Genomic DNA, 21,317 nt, shown 5'->3' with positions numbered 1-21,317 from the left:
CAGAAAAGTGGGTGAAGGGCGATGTCGGACAGGGCAGGATATGACAAAATACCAATTTATAAACTCTCAAGGGCTCATGAGGGAAGGGGGAGCGGGGAGGGAGGGGAAAATGGGAACCTGATGCTGGGGGTTTTAGTGGAGAGAAAATGTTTTGAGAATGATGAGGGCAGTGAATGTGCAAATGCACCTTACATAATTGATGTGTGTGTGGGTTGTGATAAGAGTTGTATGAGCCCCTAATAAAATGATTAAAAAAAAAAAAGAACTGCAAAAAAAAAAAAGATGTGTTTTCTGGGGAACTTTCACATAGTCCTCTGAATTAGAGAGGAATTTTGTATTATTCTTGTGGAGAAAGAGGACAGGACTATTAGAAATCAGAATGTTAGATTGTGATTTGGGTCTTCTCTTGTATAGTAATGGGGCATATTATCATGCAAAATATGTGAGTGGCCATCTGGCTCATTATCTGTCACCTCTCAGGAATGACAGTTCCTCTATTTTAAATAAAAACAAAAATATGCAGCTCCGTTTGCTCAATGGAAAAAGGACAGCATTGCCTCCCATATCTGTGCCCCACATTTTCACTTTTTCCTTTCCAGCTATTCCAGCGGATGTCTCTAAAACAAAGTCTTACAGCCATCTCTGAACCCATCATGATCAAAGCTGAGCCCATGATCGTCTGTTCCTCACCATCCACTCTTGCTGCTTTATCCTCTCTTACCACTTTATCCTCTCTTACCACGAATAAGGCCATTCTCCACCCAGCCACTCTCTCTGGAAGCATCACATTCATCCTTGCACTAACCCCTTCCATCACCGGACCTGTCATGTTAGTTCCTCTAAGCATTTGCTTGCCTTGTCCCTCAGGCCGAGGCTCCGGGAGAGCCTTCTCCCTCTCCCGCAAGTCACTGCTCCACCTGTGCCATCCAAGTTTCTTCCTGCTCACACTTGTTGAAATTCAACTAAGCTTTGCCACTCTGCTGCTTACAACTCCCCTAGACTCTGCACCTCTGGGAGAGTAGGTCCAAATCTTTAACCCTTAAAGTTGTGTAGGCAGAGCTGACTTTCTGCTCACCTCCTGCCACCCGTCCTACAAACATAGACAGAGTGATTTACACTTCCTGAAGAGACTCCTCCTTTCTACACATGCTGGCAGCTGCTTCTTCAGTGCCCCTTTGTCATCTTCTCAGAACCTGCCGATTCATTCTTCATCCCAGGTTCCACTCTTAGCTCCTCACAGCATGCTCCCAGGGCCCTGCTTTTATTTTGTATTCATCTCTGACAACACTGTGTATCTTTGTTTACATGAATACTCCCAGGACTTAGTACTGCTCATGTTCTGCAGCTCATACCAACCCCATAGGACAAAGTAAAACTGCCTCCTCAGGCTTTCTTGGCGGTCATCTTGACAAAAGCAGGTCACCAGGTGCGTTACAGCCATCAGCTTTTTCCTAGCAGCAGACCACTCAATACCAGCACCACCAGGATCATTTTACTAGGCACGAATACCACCCACCCCCTGCCAGCATGTCAGTTCTCCTCCACAGCAGCCCCAGTGGACAGAGTAGACATGCTCCTTCTGGTTTGCTGAGAGGATCAATATTTATAGGAGCACCCAGCCTCATCTTCCTCCTACAGAGTGGTGGGTTTGAACCATTGACCTGCCAGCTAGCAGCTCAACATGTCCCACCAGTACTAAAAGGTAAACTTTTGCTGTGGAGGTGATTTAAACTTATAGCAAATGGTTTTATTTTGCATATACAGTGTTTTTCATTTACAGTATATTCGTTGGAGTTTACTCTATCAGAAACAAATGTATTTGTTTAAGACCTATTCTTAACCAGAGATTTGCATCTGATAGAATAACCTCCATCAAATATACTGCTTATGAAAAGCACTTTACATGAATATACTGTGCATGAAAATACTTGACTGAGACCGTGTTGCTAAGAGTTTGAAAACGCCGCAGCAATGGTTTTTAACCCGTTTGTGATCAATGGGACATATATCACCCACCACCAGCCTCTCAGGTTCCTTGCAGTGTTTTGTTGTCATGAGGTGCCATTGTGTCAGCTCCAACTCACAGTGAGCCTGCGCACAACAACAAAACCCTGCTCAGCCCCGCGCCTTCTTCACAGTTGCTTTACGTGTGAACCTGCTATTGCAGCCACTGCGTCAGTCCAGCTCTCTGAGGGTCTTCTTCTGTACTGACCTTGTACTGCGTCGAGTATGATGTCATTTTCATGGGCAGGTGGGATCATCATGGTAGTATAGGTTATTGATTGGAGAAGACCAGTACATCTAAGGAAGTGGGCCTGACTCCCAATGATGCTATCAGAGTAGACTAGGGAGATATGTGCCCCCATTCAGTTACATCAAACTTTTTATTGTCTCCAAAAAAATGTTCCCTGACAGTCCAGCATATGTCAGTGAAAGAAAGCACATGGCATGAACAAGAATGTCAAAGTAGAAATCATCTGGCCTGAAGGTGTTAATACAATGAGTCACATTAAGTAAAACATTATAAATATAAATGTATGCTTTAGTGTAATAACAGCAGATAACTATATTGAGGGAGAGAGAGCACACTGCCATTGAGTGGACTTTGACCCACAACCACCTTGTGTACACGGAATGAGACATTGCCCTGCCCTATATAATCCTCAGAGCTCTGGTAGCACAGTGGGTTACACATCAGGCTGCTAACCACAAGGTTGACAGTTCAAGCCTAGCAGTTGATCCATATGAGAAAGAGGAGATTTTCTGCTCCCATGAAGATTTGCACCCTCGGGGACCCACAGAGGTGGTAGTTCTATAGGGTCACTAGAAGTCAGAATCGACTCTACCGCAGTGAGTTTGTGTTTTTTTGGGTGTCACCGTCACACTTTCGTCATGTTCTGGTCCATCATGGTGGCTGGTGTGCCAGCCGACCTCATCTCAACGTGGTGTCTCTACTTCACCAAACCTGATGTCCTGCCTCGGGATTGTTTCCTTCATCTGAAATGTCCAAAGCAACGGGGTGGGATAATCATCCTGTTGCCATCCAATGAAGTTTCTTTGGCTAGTGTGTAGAGTAAATCACTAGGCCTTTCTTCTTGGTTTACCTTAGTTTAGAAGCTCTGCTGAAAGCAGTCCAGCAGGTGGGTGACCATGCAGGGATTTGAAATAACGGCGGCCTGGCTTCTAGCAGCGCAGCACTGTAGAAGTTCATTGCAGGTTGCCTGGTGTATCAGCTGACTAACCGAAATTTTGTTTCATATATCAGAAACTTTTAATGCCTCCAAACTTTATATCACCTTAGGTGCTTTTTAATTGTAGTTGCCCCTTCTTTTATTTTATATGGTTCTTCTTGTCTCCAAGGTAGTCTTTAAAGAGAGCAATTTGCGACTTTTATTAGTTATATTTCACGTTTAATACAACTTAAGTTATGCCAGAGTATCACTTTCTTGCTTTCAACCTATTTTTATGGTAAATTTCAAAGGGCAGTTCAGACATGAAGCCTGTGAAATGCTTTACTCTATATCTTTATAAACGGAGATCATTTTTCTACAGAGCCCAAGAGACATCAGCTCACCCAAAGAAGTTAACAGTAATTATTATTGTTACTGCTATAGGAAGTATATCCAAGCAGTATATCTAAGCAGTGTCACTGGGTGGATGGCTGCTTGAGCCCCGAGACGTATCTCAAGAAACTGGGCTTATGAAAAGGTTGCCGCCTTTGAAACACTATGGAGCGATGCTGCTCTGCACTCATTGGCCCCATGAGTAGGAATTGATGGAGGCTAACAACAGCCTTGGGCTACTATGATTTGCCATTGACTCTGGAGCTGAGTGAGAATGACACACACAGAGGCTTCAACATGTTTATGGAAAGATTCCATTATCTCTTAATTCTACTTGTCCATGAACTTTTTAGAAGCCTCTTTGTACATATGTCGGACTTCAAGAGTTCAGGGGAAAATGGAATTTAAAGATAATGGAATATGTGTGTTTGTGTAACAGACATTTGACATTTCAATGCCATGTCCACAGCATTTATATGTTCAATTCAATCATATGTTTAATCATGTTCAATTTTGTGTGTTCTATTCAATCCTATGTTCACTTCAACATATTGTGCAATCATTACCCCTGTCCATTTCCAAAATTTCCCATTGTCTTTAAAAGAAGCTCCATACCCTCTCAGCAGATAGTCCTTTTCCTATCAATAATAATTCTTGTATCATCAGTCCATAATCAGATACTTAGTCCATAATCAGATTTTCCCTGAATCTAGAACTGTCTTTATAGCTTGTTGTTACACATCAGCATCCAATGAAGGGAAGGGCCTAGAATGATAGGTTCTCACCTCTCTTGATGGCTCAGCACACTTTTCCATTTCTTGGTATCAGCTTGCTGAAGAAGCTGGGCCAGTTGTCCTATAAACCTCACTATCCTTGGATTTGTTTTAACCTGTCCTAGTGGCTTATTTAGATGTTATTCTCTTGCTGGAGTATTCTTGTTACCATGTTTTAAATCTCCTACCCAGCACTACTGATTGATACAAAAACCCAGCTTTAGTGTTTGTCCACTCATGGTGTTTCATACAGATTACCAGTATGTATTAAAAGAATTTGATTTTACTTTAAATTATCAACACTTTCCATAGGTTCCAAAACTTATTTGGCCTACAGCTGCCCTTTGGGGGTGGGGGGCATCCAGCATCCCACTGGCAGTTTAATATGTTTATACTCAAGCCTATGAACCCTGATAAAGTGTAGGCTTCTGCTTTTGCTGTCACACCCCCCCCAGGGGGTGGTATCACTCACTTTGGGAAATTAGACTCTTCCTTAGATTTTCTCTCATGCCTAGTACAGGTTAGTGATTACACATTAGGATTTATTGCTACGTGTATTGTGGGTACTTGGAATTGGCAAGAAAGAACCTTAAGGGCCAATGCATTCATGAAATTAATTCTGGTTTCTATAGTTTATCTTGCCATAGGCACTATCATTTTTAAAAGTATACTGTACAGCTTCGTTTTTGAAAGCTTTTAATGATGAAGTAATTTTATATTCATAAGATCTTTCCTAAGCCTTTCTAACATCTGCCTTTCATGTTTGCTAATAAATAATAAAGTCACACAGTATATGTAATCGTCATATCATTCCCACTCCCTCCAAGTGGACTCCGACTCATAGCAACCCTATAAGACAAAGCACAATTGCTCCTCGGGGTTTCCAAGGCTACAGAACTTTAGTGGAGCAGACGGACTCCTTTTTCTCCCAAGGAGCAGCTTCAGTGGCTGACCTTGGAGGTAGCAGCCCATTGCTTAGCCCACAGGGCACCATGTAATTGCCCTAGAGTGCCTCAGTCCAGAGTATTTTACAGGACTATCTATGAATTTAGGTACCTGTTCATTTTATATAGATATTTTAAGGACCTACACTTAATTCCTAACCAGAGGATCTCATGTGCAGCCACCACCTGTCTCCCAAAGAAGACTTGTTTGTTCAATGATGTTGAACAGGTTTCAGTGTAGCTTCCAGACTAAGACAGACTAGGAAAAAAGACCTAATTACAAAAATTAGCCAAATGAAAAGTCATGGATCACAGCAGCCTGTTAGGTAAGTGATCATGGCGATTGCACAAGACAAGTCAGCATTTTGTACAGCATCATTGTATGTGAAGTTGCCGCAAGTCGGGCCTAACTCAAGGGCATTAATAGCAATATGCCAGGCATGGCTATAAACACTGAGAGTGGTGTCTTTATTTTATTTGACCCTTGTGCTTTACTTATTGGGCACTACCTGCTGTTCTAAATTCTTTACAAGTATTACCTCACTTGTTCCACATAACACACCCTGAAGGTTGTTGCTAAAAGTTCGTCATCTTACAGTTTTCCCTTTGATAGATGAGGGTGTGGAGGACCAAACTCAACGCTAAATCTCTGCCATCGGCTCAATGCTGACTCTCAGCGACCCTACAGGTCAGAGTAGGCCTGTCCCTGTGGATTTCCCAGACTGTAACTCTTTATATGGATAGAAAGCCTCCTCTTTCTCCCGCCTAGTAGCTGGTGGTGTTGAACAGAGATTAAGGTACTTAGCCAGGATTCAAACCCAGAGTTCATACTCCTAAGCAATCTGCCATGCTGCTAAAGCCCTGGCTTCCGTGGCATCTGCATTCCATGGGGACAAACGGCAGCCAGCGACTGCTGTTACTTCTGCTGTAGGACTTTAGAACCCAAGCACCAAGGAGCTCATTCAGTCTTCCACTCTGTGCCATGGCCTCCCTCGTCTCAAGTGAAAGGCAAGCTCGTCCTTCCCGTACCTCCCCACTCCTTCATCCCACCTCCAAGCCAGAACCCCTACAGGGTCTGAGAGTAAATAGTGTAGGCACAGCGGGCTGTGTGCAGTCTCTGTGGAGACATAGTCTCGGTTTTCTTCTTTGACAAGGTTTATATATCTTTTTATATTTCGTTTTTGGAGAGTAATATTATTCAGCACACAAGAGTAAGCCAACAGGAGCATACAAGTACATACTTTATAATGTTTTATGTGCATTTTGCCTGTTTTTCAACAGCTGTGCACTTATAAGTGATAAAAGCAGGGACAACCAGCTGAACACAGCAGATTTCTGATTTTTATTTTTACATTGCTTTGGGACACTGTGGGTAAAGCGATCGGTGCAAACTCACCAGCTGCTGTTTGGGAGACAGATCGGGCCGTCTGCTTCTGTAATTACAGCCTTGGAAACCCTTGGGGATGGAGCTACTCGGTCCTATGGGGTCACTGAGTCAAAATTGACTTGTTGGCAGTGGGTTTGAATCATAGGTTTTTAAACATGAAAAAAAATCCTCAGTTCACAGATGTGTTCAGAATAAGTTGCAAACCCACTGCCAACCACTGCTCCAAAGCATTGCTGGTGTGTTTTCCTTCACGCACTCTGTATTTTACTCAGCTGATCTGATTCTGTTACAGGCACTCAGGAAAACGTGTCCTACCACAGGGCCTTTGCATATGCTCGACCCACTCTGCCTGAAGTAATGTCTCATTCATCCACTCATATTTTACTCATCTCTTCCTCATGGTGCCTTACTAGACACCTCAGATCCAGCTAGCTCTTCCTCTTTTTGGAGTTACTCCCAAAACACATTTTTTAAAAAGTAATATTCCTTGTCTTCGCCAATTTTGTCTTGCTGGTCATGTTCTGCCTGTCTCCTTGGTCTTATACTCACTCAGCCTGGAAACGTACTGCTGGTTGTGGTTGCTTTTCCTTGAGCGTGATGATGTTGCTGACAGACGAGGTCTGGGATGCCAGTCACTGTTCAGCCAAAGACAAAGACCAGGTTGATTTGAGAAATTCTACGTTTAATTCTGCAAAAGCTTTATAAAAGCAAATGGTGGGGTTTGCTACCTCCAGAACTGCTTGAAAGATTCCATGAAAATTAAGCAAGTTATATGCTCTAAACTATGTAGCAAGTTTGAGGGAATGTTTAACAGGTCTGTTACAGTGAAGAAAGTTCTTCAAGTAAGTAGACAAAGGAGGCATGGTTCACAGGTACAGTGGGCCTTCCATGCCCTAAAGCCTCAGGCTCTGTTGCTTATCAAAATGCCCTTGCTGACCCAGGTGGTTTTGTTTGCTCAGTTTCTGAATAAGTTTAAAAGGAGTTTTACTGCAAAAGAGGGTGCTACTGCACAATGAGTTTTAACAAACTAGACCCCAAACTATGCTACATTTCCAGTATTTGACTAACAGTAAGTAGACTAACCCATTTAGCCATTCTATCACTAAATTCAGAGCCCTCGTGACCTACTGGTTAGTTATTGTAACTTCAAGGTTAGCAGTTCAAAATCACCAGCCACTCCATGGGTCAGGTGACCAGATTTTAACATTGGTAAAGCGGGACACCATTGATCAACTCATATCCTGGCGAAATAGCCACATGGCAGCCGAAAACTGTATACCCTAGCTTTCAAAAAAATCAGGACTTTTTTAAAATGACGTGGGACAAATTGTTAAAAATCAGGACTGTCCCCCCCAAAAGTGGGACATCTGGTCACGTTATCCATGGGAGAAAGGTGGGGCTTTGTTATGGCTTTGAAACTCACATAGGTAGTTGTACCCTGCCTTACCGGGTCACTATGAGCCAGAATCTACGTGACGCCGGCGAAGTGGCTTGGACTTGGTTTATCAGTAAGCTCATCCTCACCCCCGGAGCCCTTGTTCTAACTCTGCTCCCCCACCCCCCTTTTCCCCGATGCCTGCCAAAGAATGTTATTTTTATTGTATGTGTTTTGGGAGTTGTGAGGGGAGCCAACCCCTAACAAATCATTGCAGGCCCGGAAGGCACAATTGTACGGTGATAATATGTAAAGATGATAGTAAGTCCTAGAGAATAAGAGAGAGAGAAGAGAGCGTAAAATAAAGGAGTCAGACCCTTTTCATGGCAGCATGCTCACCTCAGCCCCACTTGGTGGTCCACATGAGGAAGTGGAAGGGTGGAATGGCAGGGGAGAGTTTTATCTCTAACCAGGGTTTATGTATCTTTTGGGGGCATACCAACCTCCTGATTTCAGGTAAAGACATATGTCACAGGAAGGGGTTGTACTATAGGTAATAAGTAATGGGAGGCAGCCAATCTAGGGGTATACACACAAAGGGAAGGGAAGGAATTGGGAGCACACATGTGACAAGATGGGCGGATCCTAGATTCAGGAGGGCAGCCTAACTTTGGATGTCACTGAGCAGGTTTGACCTGTTATCTGGCTCTCCACGGAAACAACTACTATCCTGATCAGTAGGATGTGAGCCCCACCTACAGTGGACCAGACAGTAGTCTGATGGCTGAATGCCTTCAGGGAGAATATCTCTAAGCATCTGATCTCCCACCATGTGCTGGCAAACAGCCTCTAATGTTTGGCATATCTTTGAGGGAGACAAAGCTGGGGAAAAGTCTTTTTGTATCCCACAGAGCATAACTCCAAAAAGAGAGAAAGAGCTAGCTGAATCTGGGGTATCTAGTAAGGCTTCATGAGGAAGAGATGAGTAAAATGTGAGTGGAGAAGGCCTGGAATTACTGAGATATCACTCCAAGCAAAGCGGGTCAATCATATGCAAAGGCCCTGTGTCTGTTCACATGGGAGGCCTTTTTCTCAGGGACTTCCGTGGCCATTATACTGAAAATATTGCAGTAACTTGTCAGCAGATTAACCTCATTTTTTCTCTTTATTAAGAACAAGAAAAAAAATAAAGCTGACATCCAGTTGACCCATCTCACAGAGACCCTCGCATGTCAGAGACTCTCTCATGAGTCTTCAGTGCCTAATTAAAAATGTAGGAAGTAGTTTGATTGCCAGACTGTTCTTTGGAGATGCCTTCTAGACTCGATCCTCCAATCTCGTCGATAGCAGCCAAGTGCATGAGCTATTTAAAAACGTTCCTGCTAGTGAAATGAGCCCTCTGCCCTAAAATGTATGTTCCAGGAGAGCAGAGGCTGTGGCTTGTTCTCCTTCAACCCAGTGTCGTGGAAATACCTGGCATTTGGTAAAGCGCAGTTAGTGTTGGTAATTGAATGGGTGAGAGAAGCATCGAATAGATTGGTGGGAGGAGTTCATTAGTAAGTTAACACGTTGTCCTTTGGCATTCTTTCTCCATCTCTTTGTGTTAGGCTGGGTTGACTAGAGAAACAAATTCAGTGACACTCATCTGTGTGTAGTCTAGAGCTTTATTTCAGGAAGTAATTTATACATCAAGAGAAGACCCCAGCCCAGTCCACCTCACGTTCTTCAGTCTGATACTAGTCCATAAGTCACTCTTCACACACCTAGTCACAAGCAGAGATGCAGAATGCAGGGATACCGCAGGTGGGAGCAGAGTTGTGTGGATCCAATAGCAGTGGCTGCATCACTAGGTTCTGGCCGTAATCAGGAAGGTAAAGGCAGAGAGAGAAGGGGAGGTTCCCAGGGCCCTCCTTATGAGATGGCCACGCCCACAAGGAGTTACCATCAGGCCACGCCCACAAGGAGTTACCATCAGGCCACGCCCACAAGGAGTTACCATCAGGCCACGCCCACAAGGAGTTACCATTAGCCTGATTGACAGGCTAAACTCCACTGCTATACTTTTATATATCTTCACGTTGACCTGAAATTATGTAACGATTACACTCTTGTACAATAGCTAATGACAAAAACCTCATTATATCTTGTACAATAGCTAATGACAAAACCGCGTATCCTGGTCTCTGCAGTTTGGTGTGGCCCACAGTGCAATGCAAAGCTGGTGTGTCTTCCGATTGATTTCCCCGTTGTTCAGAATTGTGTGCCTACCCCAGCCTCATGCCGGCATACCCCTTCCTTGTAGGTCCGCTTTGAGTACAAACTCAATTACTTCTGGCTGGCAGGATTCACTTCCTTCTTTGAATTCCTGTTGCATTTGGTCAGTAGACCAGTCACTCATACAGTAATTAGTGTAGATTCCCTTGCTTGGAACAGGCATGTATTAAATTTGTAAAAATGATGATGCATTTGAATTTCAGATTAAGGTTATGATTTTCAGCTCACTCTTAATTGCTTGAGTCATGATGTATGTGTGTGTTTAGTGATTTTATCTTCCTAATAAGAGAATCCTATACCCCCTATCTGACTTGGGCTCATGAACCCTTTACAAAGAATGCCTTCAGATGCAAACAACAGAAAACTCAATAAGTAGTGGTACATGGCCCACAGCTGGTGTAGTGATGAAAAGACACTATCTTTAAAAAATTTACCAAGTTCATTGCCCAGCCATTGACAAGTGGCTGCTACCCTTTCTGAAAGTAGAGGGCAAAAGGATCAGAGATTCAATAGGCCCTGAGTTTTGAGAATGAACTATTCTCTCAGGAAAGTGAACATATTTTTCGAAGCCCAAGCAGGTGTCCTATCACATTTGGTTTTCCAGAAGTATGTTAAGTCACATGGCCTCCATCAGCAGAAGGGGAGGCGGAGATGTGGGATATTCCATTTCCTGAGGGAGAAAAGAGAGAAAGGACTTGCCAGTTGCCAGTGATTCCAACTCACGGGTTGTTGTATGCATCCATATGTATCCCATATGTGTCCAAGTAGAACTGCACTCGTTTAAAAGGGCTGTGATCATTTGGAAGCACATCACCAGGCCTTTCTTCCAAGGCACTTAGTAGATTCAAACTTCTTACCTTTCAGTTAGCAAAAATAGCACCTTAGCACATTAAGTAATCATTGCGACCACCGGGGTCATTGTCTTTAGCAAGGATGTATATATTTTTCAAGAGAGAAAGTTGAACCACTTCTCAGAGATCCTTACTGAAAAATTGCTAATACCCACTCCCACCAGCATATCATCAAGACAACTATACTGAAACTCCAATTGCTGAGAAGAAATCTTCACCTTATATATATGATGTAAAATAACTGATTTTCTAAACTATAATCATAAAAGTAGCCACTCTTATTTTGAGTCATCATCAAAACATATGAGGATTGAAGCATCTGAATATGGAATTCTTTTACCAAGATCGCATGTAGAAAATTAGTTACATAAACCTTTTATTTTTTTCTTTTTGGCCATCAGCCCTTGGGCATAATTGTTTTTGTGGGGTTGAGGAACTAGGAGTGGAGCTTTGGTTTTTGTTTTTTCCCCAGATTTAGAGACCTGAGATGCATTTTTGCCTGCTTAAGAACTCTACTTCTAAATGGTCCAAGAGACTGTTTAAGAAGCAAGGCATCGCCTTAGCAGTGCTCTCATTGTATGGCTCACAGGTACACAAGTCGGTGCATCTTCAACATGGAATGCAGTCACCTAGCCAGCACCCAATGCCCAGATCAAAACACCGAACGTGGCCAAGCGCCACCCCCCCTCCCCTGCTCCCCTTCAGTCCCTTTCTACCACAAAGTGGAATAAAAACCCACCAGAGCTCAAACAGTAGGGAGTTCTGCCTCTTTTCATAGTTAATATGTAGAAACCGACAGCGTCTTTTCCCGTAGTATATATGGTTTCTAACAAATATGGTTTCTGAGCCTTAACTCAGAGAGATATCCAGCTCACTGCTGTTTCCCCAAAAGTAAGACATCCCCAAAAATAAGACCTACTTACAGTGTTGCCTCTCGCTGAAATATAAGACATCTCCCGAAAATACGGTCTCCCGAAGCTACCATAACTCTGGACTCTGAACCATAGCAGCGGGCGCCACCACGCCGGTCACTGTTGGCCACAGCGCAGCCGGAGCAGACAGGAAGCGCGAGGTCTCTTTTAATGAAACAATAAACAATGGAAAATTAAGACATCCCTTGAAAATAAGACCTAGCACGGCTTTGGGAGCAAAAATTAGTATAAGACACTGTCTTATTTTCGGGGAAACAGGGTATCAAGTCAGTGCTGAGTCAGACTGCAACTGTTGTCAGGAGTAGAAAACCCAGTCTTTCTCCCAGGGAGCTGTTGGTGGTTTCTGCGGATCACGTGGACCACAGCCCAACATGTGACCATTCCATCACCAGGGTTCCTACTGGAGAGACACCAGTTTTTCCTTACGTAGCCCTCTGTACTCACAATTAAAAGTAGTAACCTTTCTTTCTTTAAATTTCCTGGCACATACTAATTTCCCTAATTTAAACTCAATAGTTTCTGACACTGATTTCCTCTGGGATAAACTGGTGACCTTATGAACTAAAGCAGAGTGGCAGCACATTCTCTTTACCCTTAAAAATATTTGTGTGTCTTGTGTTTTTCCTCTGGCTCATGACAACTTCAAGAGATATCTTCTTGCTCATCTCCAATGCAACATATGAGGGGGTACTCCCCCCCAAAAAAAACCCCAGAAATTTTGCTGGGCAGAGCAGAGCTTTTGTAGAATGCATTTTTCCCCGCTAGGTGAGCATTGAGCAACTTGCTCTGAGTTAGTGCACCCAGTGGCATCACCCGGGAAGGTTCTCTCTGTTTACAGTGAATTTTTTCATAAAAGCAGTTTCACTGCAACCTTGTTTTTTTAATGGCCCATTTAAGAGAACAGCACGTGGCTGTGAAATTTTGTTTCCTGCTTGGGAAAAGTGCCGCAGAAACTGTTGTGATGTAGAACACAGCTTACAAGGACAGCACGGTGGGAAAAACTCAAGTGTATGTGTGGTTTTCTCATTTTAAAAAGGGTGAAATATCAATTGATAACAAACCTCATTCTGGACATCCATCAACTTCCCAAACAGATGAAAATGCCAACAAAATCCATGTACTTGTGCTCAAAGACCACGGAAGAGATGGGGAAGTCATCTGGACTGTCTTGGAGCTCAGTTCAGCGAATTTCAATGGAAGATTTGGGAACAAGAAGGGTCCCTGCGAAATTTGTGCCTCAGGTTCTGACTGACCAGCATAAAGAGCATCCAGTGGAAACGTGCCATGCTTTGAAAGAACAGCTCCAAAGTGACCCAGACTTTTTTCCCCAAGGTTCTTGCTGCTGTTCTTAGGACTCCAAAAACAAATATCAATCAAACCAGTGGCAGACACCATCTTCACCTCTCCCCGCAAAAGCTCATCAAGTGAAATCAAAGATCAAGTTGATGCTCATTTGTTTTTGGTTTTGTTTTTTTATTTGAGGGGGATAGTGCATTTGGCTTTGGTTACAACAGGACAGACTGTTAATCAAGCTTTCTAGTTAGAGGTTCTGAAAAGATTACATAACATTGTGTGACAGAAAAGGCCTGATTTGTAGCAGACTGGAGACTGGTTGTGCCACTACGGCAACGGACCTGCTCATGCACCAGTTTTTGTCAAAAACAGCATGCCTCTCTTGCCCCACACACCTTACTCACCTGACTTGCTCCATGTGACTTCTTTTTGTTTCTGCAAATGCAGAGGGACATGAAAGGACAGCGATTTTGCCTATGTAGCAGAGGTGAAGAAAAAAAACGAGGGAGGTGCTATCAGACATCCAAACATGCGTTTGAAAAATGTTTCCAAGAATGGAATCATAGACTTGATAAATATATTAAGGTGATAAGGTTGTTTTGCAAAAATAAATAAATACATACGTAACTGGGGTGGTGGTGAAATTCTGGGGTTTGTGGGGTACTCATGTGTCTGAGCCTCTTCCTGTGGTGAGGGGGCCCTCTGGTCTATTTCCTTGTTGGTTGCTGCGTTTGGGGAAATGGCAAACGTCCTGTTTTCACTCTCCTTTCCTCATGCATTCACATAGCCCCTGGAGTCCGCTCTCTGCCGTCCATTTCCTCTTTTCTGTCAGACTTGGCTGGGGCGGGGAGGGCAGGAGATTGGGGTGTCAGAAGGTTTTTGTCATTCTTAGTTGCTGATGCCTGCTTAGCTCAGATCTTGCAGTCTGATATATGTAACAGCGCCAATCATGGATTGATCCTGTGCCGTCTTCATGGCCATTGCTTTGGCGCTTGTGTCAGCCCATCTCAGTTTCCGTAATTGGTGATGACCTTGGACTTTAGTAAGCATGATGTATTTCTTAGTGATTGGTCTCTCTTGATGTGTCAAAAGTAAGCAAGATGAAATTTAACAATCTTTGCTTTTACGGAGCATTCTGGCTTGATTCCTTCTAAGACTGATTTGTTCGTTCCTCTGGCGGTCCGTGGTATATTTAATATTCTTCACTAACAATTCAAATGGCTCAATTCTTCTGCTGGTTCTTTATGCATTGTCTAGCATTCACATGCATATGAGGCAATTGAAAAAATCTTAGGAATAACAACAGAACATTGAAGCCTTATGAAAGAAAGAGGTTTTTTAGAGAATGCAAGTGGTAAAATTGTGTTGCATCATTAAGCACAAACATTGTTAGGTAACTTGAAACCACTTAAGATCTGAGTACTGCCCACATGGCATCATGTTAAAGTCAGCCTTCCATTGGCTGTAGTATAACTTTCAAAAAAAGGAGAATCATGCATGCTGACAGATTTATTTTCTCAAAGCAGTGTCTCTTTGACCCATTGCTTTTCTTATGAAATTCAGATACTCCTTGGATGGTCAGCAGTTTCACATGATTCTCTCATCTTCGAAATGTTTCTCCTAATTGGCATTCAAGAGCTGTATAAACCATCTGCCACAAATCGGTAGATGCTAATATGTGTGTGTGATAAGAATGTTGCACCCTGTTAAGTATTTATTGTGAGTTGCTGCTGCTTGATTATTAGGAAATTGCTTTTTCATGCCCAGCTTCATATTTCCATAAATTGACTGCATTTTGCTTTTTTATTACCATCTGGCCAACTTTTCAAAGCCACATCATACCACAACAGCAAACTGCTCTCAGCATTTAAAAAGAGTAAAGTAAGATTTTGTTTTGTTTTCAGTTTTTTCTGCAATTTTTTTAAGTGCAATTGGAAAATGTAATGTTAACAGGTTGATGCTCTTTGTAAAGATGTAACATTAAAATAGAAAACTGTTTTATGATAAAATTCATGGGCATCTAAATGTAATTCTAGAAATTAAAGTAGGATATCATGGGTTAGTCCTGACTTCTCTTTGGGCAAGTGATTGAATCCTTGAGCCAATCAAACTGTATGTATTGCTGTTTCTTGTTATGAAGAGCCCTGGTGGTGTTTTAGTTATGCATTGACATAGATCCGCAAGGTCTCAGTTCGAAACCACCGGCTGCTCTGAGAGAGAAAGAAGGGGTTTTCGGTTCCTATAAAGAGTTACCATCTCAGAACCTCACAGGGGCCGTTCTGCCCTGTCTTATAGGGTTGCTATGAGCAAGCATTGACTTGATGGTAATGAATCTGGTTCCTTGTTATTAAAGGTGATTGATTGTATGCCTTGAATCATGTCTTCACCTTCCTACATGAAAACACCAACCAGTACACCAGTTTTCTGGAGTTGATTCTGACTCATGGTGGCTTCCAGAGTAAAATTGTGTTTCATAGTGTTTCTCAGAGCTCATTTTTCAGAAGTCAACTGCCAGGCCTTTCTTTGAAGGTACCTCTGAGTGGACTGAAACCTCTTACCTTTACATAGGCAGCTGAGTACATTCCCCACCTATACCACCCACCCACTGCTCTGCAAGCACAGTGCTGCCAGAACCTTTGATCACGTAACGGGACCTTGCTGCCCTTATCTTATTTGAAGGTGGCATGCACACTTCATACCATCTTCGAGCAGTCCTTCCATTTGATCTCTCTCCCTTGCTTTACTGAAAATGTTCACTTAAATTGGACAATTAAACAATATTTCTTAGTGCTTCTGATTTAGCGAAATAAAGGAGAATCCCAATTGAATAACATACATTGGGTCACCTTAAATTTATTTGATAGTAGTATATCATTCATGTTATTTTTTCCCCCTATTCTTTAGACTTTTAACAGGCTAGAGAGGTAGCCTACTACGTAAAAGTTGGGCCAACAGTGCAACTGTTAAAGTTCTCATTGTTTTGAAATGCTGTCTCAAGCAGAAGAATTTTGTTCAGAATTTCTGGCAATCCGTAAATTATTTTACTCGCTTGTTTCTTAGCAGATAAATTCCCTTCTCATCTGATTATCTGTGCCAACCTTTGCTTTTCTTGTTCTTTCCGATTTCGTCTTGGTCTTGTAGAAATGCCAGTATAACTGACTAGGGTCTTGTTTGTGTGAACACTTTATTTGTTGAATATTCTCACACACAAATTACTCTAGGCAGAGAGTTACTCTGCGTAGTATGGTTATCTTTATTATTTTTCATCAGCCACATGCCTTCAACTTTCTTGGGGGATTTTTCATTTATTATTCTTGCCCTATCAAAGTCTTCTAGATTTGGAAGTGATCAGAGAATTTAATGCTATAGTCATCTCTGTGCAAACTTGTTTCTTGGCTCCCTGGCTCTCCATTTAGACATTCATCTTTGAGTGAGCCATCTTGCCTTCCACAGATTTAGACTGGGGAATCATTTATCTTTTCTAACATCTTGGCATCTGATTCCCTACACAATACCATGCTCACAAGGCCGAATGGGGGTGGCAGACATGCTCGTCTCTTGATTCCTGTTGTGGCTCATTTTAAATGAGTTTTAAATTCCAATCCAGCAACTCTAATTCCTATGTCTGTAGTGATTTTGTGGGGGGTTTTTTGTGTGGGGGGTGGTGTGCAAATTAATCCTATGGCATATATGAGTTCACCGTCATGATTATACCCTTTGCCTTGCATTAGCTTATGGTATTTGCTATCTAAATCGAGTGGTTTGCTTCATACTCTCGGTCGTACATCAGCAGATGGAGAATCGATGTCACAAATTTCGTTCACAGGGCAGAATGCAGCACTGCCCTGTGCAGTCCTGGCAGTTGTTGTTATGCTTGAGCCCATTGTTGTATCCATCTCATCAAGGGTACCCTCTTTCCACTGCCCCTCCACAGTACCAAGCATGGTGTCCTTTTCCAAGAATTGGTCTCTCCCAATAACATGTCCAAAGTACAGGAAACAAAGTCTTGCCATCCTCACTTCTGAAGACCATTCTGGCTCATCTTCTAGGATAGATTTGGCTGGGGGGTTTTTTGACGGTCCAGGGCACTTTCAGTATACCTCGCCCAGACCATGATTCAGATGCATCCATTCTTGTTTGGTTGTCCATATTCTGTCCCCAACTTTCCCATGCATATGAGCTCACCTTAACGATCTCAGGACACCTTTGCTCTCTAACACTTCAGAGGGATCTTGTACAGTGGGTTTATCTAATGCAATGTGTCCTTTGATCTCTTAACTGCTGCTTCCAAGATTATTGATTGTGGATCCAAGCATGATTAAATCCTTGGCAACTTCGAGATTTTTTCCATTGACCTTTCCTCTTAAATTTATCATTCCAGGCATAGTAAATGATTGCCTGATTCAAAATGACCAATTCCAATCCATTGCAGCTAACTGATACCTAGGGTAGTGATCTTTATGCGGTCCGTTTCGGTTTTGATGCTTCCCATTATTCTTAGATTCATACACTGTACATTCCAGGCTCCAATTATTAATAGATGTTTGCAGCTGTTTCTTCTTGTTTGAGTCATGACCCATCAACAAATCAAGGCCTGAAAAGCTTTACTCCTGCCATGTCATTATGGTTGACTCTACTTTGGGAAGGCAGCTCTTCCTCAGTCGTATTTTGGGTGCTTACCATCTTGTCTTCTGGCACTGTACCTGGCTATGTTCTGATGCTATTCATAAGGTTTTCAGTGACTAATTCCTCGGAAGTGGACAGCCTATTCCTTCTTCATAGCCTGTTCTTAATCTGGAAGCTCTGTGAAAACCTCGCTTTGGGTGGCCCTGCTGATATTTGAAACACCAGTGGCATAGCTCCCAGTGTGGTAGCAACATTTAAACCAGCACAGTGTGACAAACTGACTGACAAAAGGTGGGATTATTTCTTACCCTTTTCCTCATGTTACCGTGAATTGCTGGTTTTTATCCTTTTTCTCCATATTGTATATTTCAGGGATTCTAGGAATGTGTGTGCTAGCCAAAAGCATCAGTAGCTTCTGGGAACTCATTAGAAATGCAAATTTTAGACCTCATCCAAGACCTACTGATTCTGAAAATCTGGGGACTATGCCAGGTATTTTATATTTCGAAAAGTGAAAGCAATTAACAAGAGTAGGGAGCCCCACATACTGTAATTCTGCATAGTGTAAACATCTCTGGATCTCATAAGTTTATTTAATTAGATTATTTTCTTTCATCTCCATTTCTGGTTTCAATTTTCAATGCCTTTTTTATGCCAAGTTCTTCTAACAGTGATTGACTTAGGGTGCAATGCCCTAGGATCATCCCCATAACACAAAACATTTGTTTTTGATATCTCCCCTCACCCTTTTTGAGATTTTTTTTTTTTTTGCGACAACATGTACTTGGAAAAGATGTGCCAAAGGATAGGAACAGTTGCAGGCTGCTTAGCTGATATCCACACGAAGCCTCAGTGGTTTCAAGCCGTGTGTGTGTGTGTGTGTGTGTGTGTGTGTGTGTGTGTGTGTGTGTTGTCATGCTTCCTTTCCAAGTTGTTGACTTTTCCTTTTCTGAAACATATCCTAGTTTCTTAGCACTGTCATCATAAAAATTACCACATGGGTGGAAATGGTTTTATTATCACCCATTTTGACATCAACTTAAGGAGAGAAACCTTCCTTACCAACAGCCTTGGACATGTGTTTGGCATCCTCCTCTCCCTCCCATCTGTGTGTGTGTGTTTCTGGGTCTAATTATAACAAATTATTAATGATAGGGTGTCCTTTACTGGGGTAGGGTCTAACTAACATGACAAAGAAAGATCCTGTTTCCTAACAGGATGACACCCACAAGACCAGAGGTCACACTTAATCCCTAACATCCTTTTGTTTCAATTTGTTTTGCAGTGAAGACAAAGTAGTAGAAGTAGCAGAAGAGGAGGAAGTCACTGATGTTGAGGAAGAAGAAGCTGAGGATGACGAGGACGATGAGGATGGCGATGAGGTGGAGGAAGAGGCTGAAGAGCCCTACGAAGAGGCCACAGAGAGAACCACCAGCATTGCCACCACCACCACCACCACCACCACCGAGTCAGTGGAAGAGGTGGTTAGAGGTAATCCATTCAGGGTTTGCTTGGAATCGTTCCTTCCTTAGGGAAAAGAAAACATCACATCAGAGTTCAAAATTATCTGTATGCTCCCCTCTCCCCCAACCATGACAACAAAAATTTAAAGAACAAGCCTTATTAAGCTTACTCCATGTTTTTCTCATTTAACAAGTGCTTATTGCACCTGCTTTCAGTTAATTTTAAATTCTGGTTTTACAGACTGCCCTGAGCCTTGTAGTACAAGGTGTTCGTTAAATCTCAAGTTGACAGCAGTCAGCATCACATCACTTAATACACTTTGTAGCCCTCTTGGGAATTCCCAAGGTTGGGTGCTTCTTGAGTTATGATAACACTGTAGTCTGTTGCCTCTTTCTCACCCTGGCCTTTGGGTTTCTTGATGTTACAACTCATTGCACTCTAGTCAGTCTGACTCAGGGTGATCCTATGGGACAGTAGAATTGCCCCCATAGAGCTTCAGAGCTGTTATAGTGACAGAAGCCTCATCTCTTTGCAATGGTAGCTCGAACCACCAACTGTTGTGTTAGTAGCTAAGCACTTCAAGCACTGCACAGCCAGAGCTCAGGCTTCAGAGTAGGGACTGAAATTTACTCAGTTTGTACAGAGTACATGGCTTATAGAAAACTTTCAGTAAAGGCTAATTTTGCAATTAAATTTTGTTACAGAAAAGGAGATTGGATGATCACATTGGTTTGTTGTTGTTGTTTTATGTGAAATTTACCTGGGGTGATATGTGTTGTCTTTAAAAGGTTTTATTGGCAGGAAGGACACTTTCTTCTTCAAGAGGGAGATGTACTATTGTCTTTGGCTTCCTTTTATTTAATATTCTTTTTGAGAATTTCATGAACTGAAGGAAGATTTCCTCTTGTCTCCATGAAATAAAAGCGAATATTCAGTTTATATTAAACAAACTAAATGTTATCATTGGTGTGCACGGTTTATTATTTTATCAGTAAATTGTTGCACTGAATTTCTTAGAGAGTGAAAAGTAACACTAGATCTAGGTTGAGTGAATATGGAGTTACTGAGCTTTAATGAATTTCAAATACTTTTAAGGCCAGTCTATAAATGTCACAGCAGCATAATATTCAAATTCATTTTATATAAAAGTGTTATTTAAGCTCTTCCATTGAATTCAACCTAAAATGGACCATTTTTTTTAAGTCGTTTTATTGGGGGCTCATACAACTCATCACAATCTATATATACATCAATTGTATACAGCACATTTGTACATTTGTTACCCTCATTATTCTTTTTTTTTAAATTTATTTTATTGAGGGCTCACACAATTCTTATCACAGTCCATACATACATTCATTGAATCAAGCACATATGTACACCTGTTGCCCTCATCAATCTCAAAACATTTGCCCTCTACTTTAGCCCTCAATATCATTTGCTCATTTTCCCCCTCCCTCTCCACCTCCCCCTCCCTCCTGAACCCTTCATAATTAATAAATTATTATAGTTTTGTCATAAGGTAAACTTTCCAACATCTCCCTCCGCCCTCCTCTGCTGTCCATTCCCTAGGGAGGAGACTATACTTAAATTCTTGTAATTGGGTCCCCCCTTCTACCCCACATTCCCTTCAACCTCCAGGCCCCGCCCCTCTCACTGCTGGTCCTGAAGGGGTCATCTATCCTGGATTTCCTGTGTGTGTTTTTTTTTTAATCATTTTATTAGGGGCTCATACAACTCTTATCACAATCCATATACACATCAATTGTGTAAAGTGCATTTGTACATTCATCGCCCTCATCATTCTCAAAACATTTTCTCTCCACTTAAGCCCC

General features: G+C 42.2%; 1 protein-coding gene across 7 annotated transcripts in view; it reads left to right on the top strand.

Moving 5' to 3' along the window:
- Positions 1-21,317, top strand: part of LOC101656411 (amyloid beta precursor protein) — a 324,648-nt gene that overhangs the window by 152,216 nt on the left and 151,115 nt on the right. For all 7 annotated transcript variants that reach the window (XM_045284871.1, XM_045284872.1, XM_045284875.1 and 4 more), the window contains exon 6: positions 19,304-19,509. In XM_045284871.1, coding sequence (XP_045140806.1) covers positions 19,304-19,509 — 206 coding nt within the window. The remainder of the gene's footprint in view (positions 1-19,303; positions 19,510-21,317) is intronic.

Source organism: Echinops telfairi, unplaced genomic scaffold, assembly GCF_000313985.2.
Source record: "Echinops telfairi isolate 266 unplaced genomic scaffold, ASM31398v2 ScPeMD7_7469;HRSCAF=8507_0, whole genome shotgun sequence".
Classification (NCBI taxonomy): Eukaryota; Metazoa; Chordata; class Mammalia; order Afrosoricida; family Tenrecidae; genus Echinops; species Echinops telfairi.
This window is presented reverse-complemented; position numbering and strand designations above follow the sequence as displayed.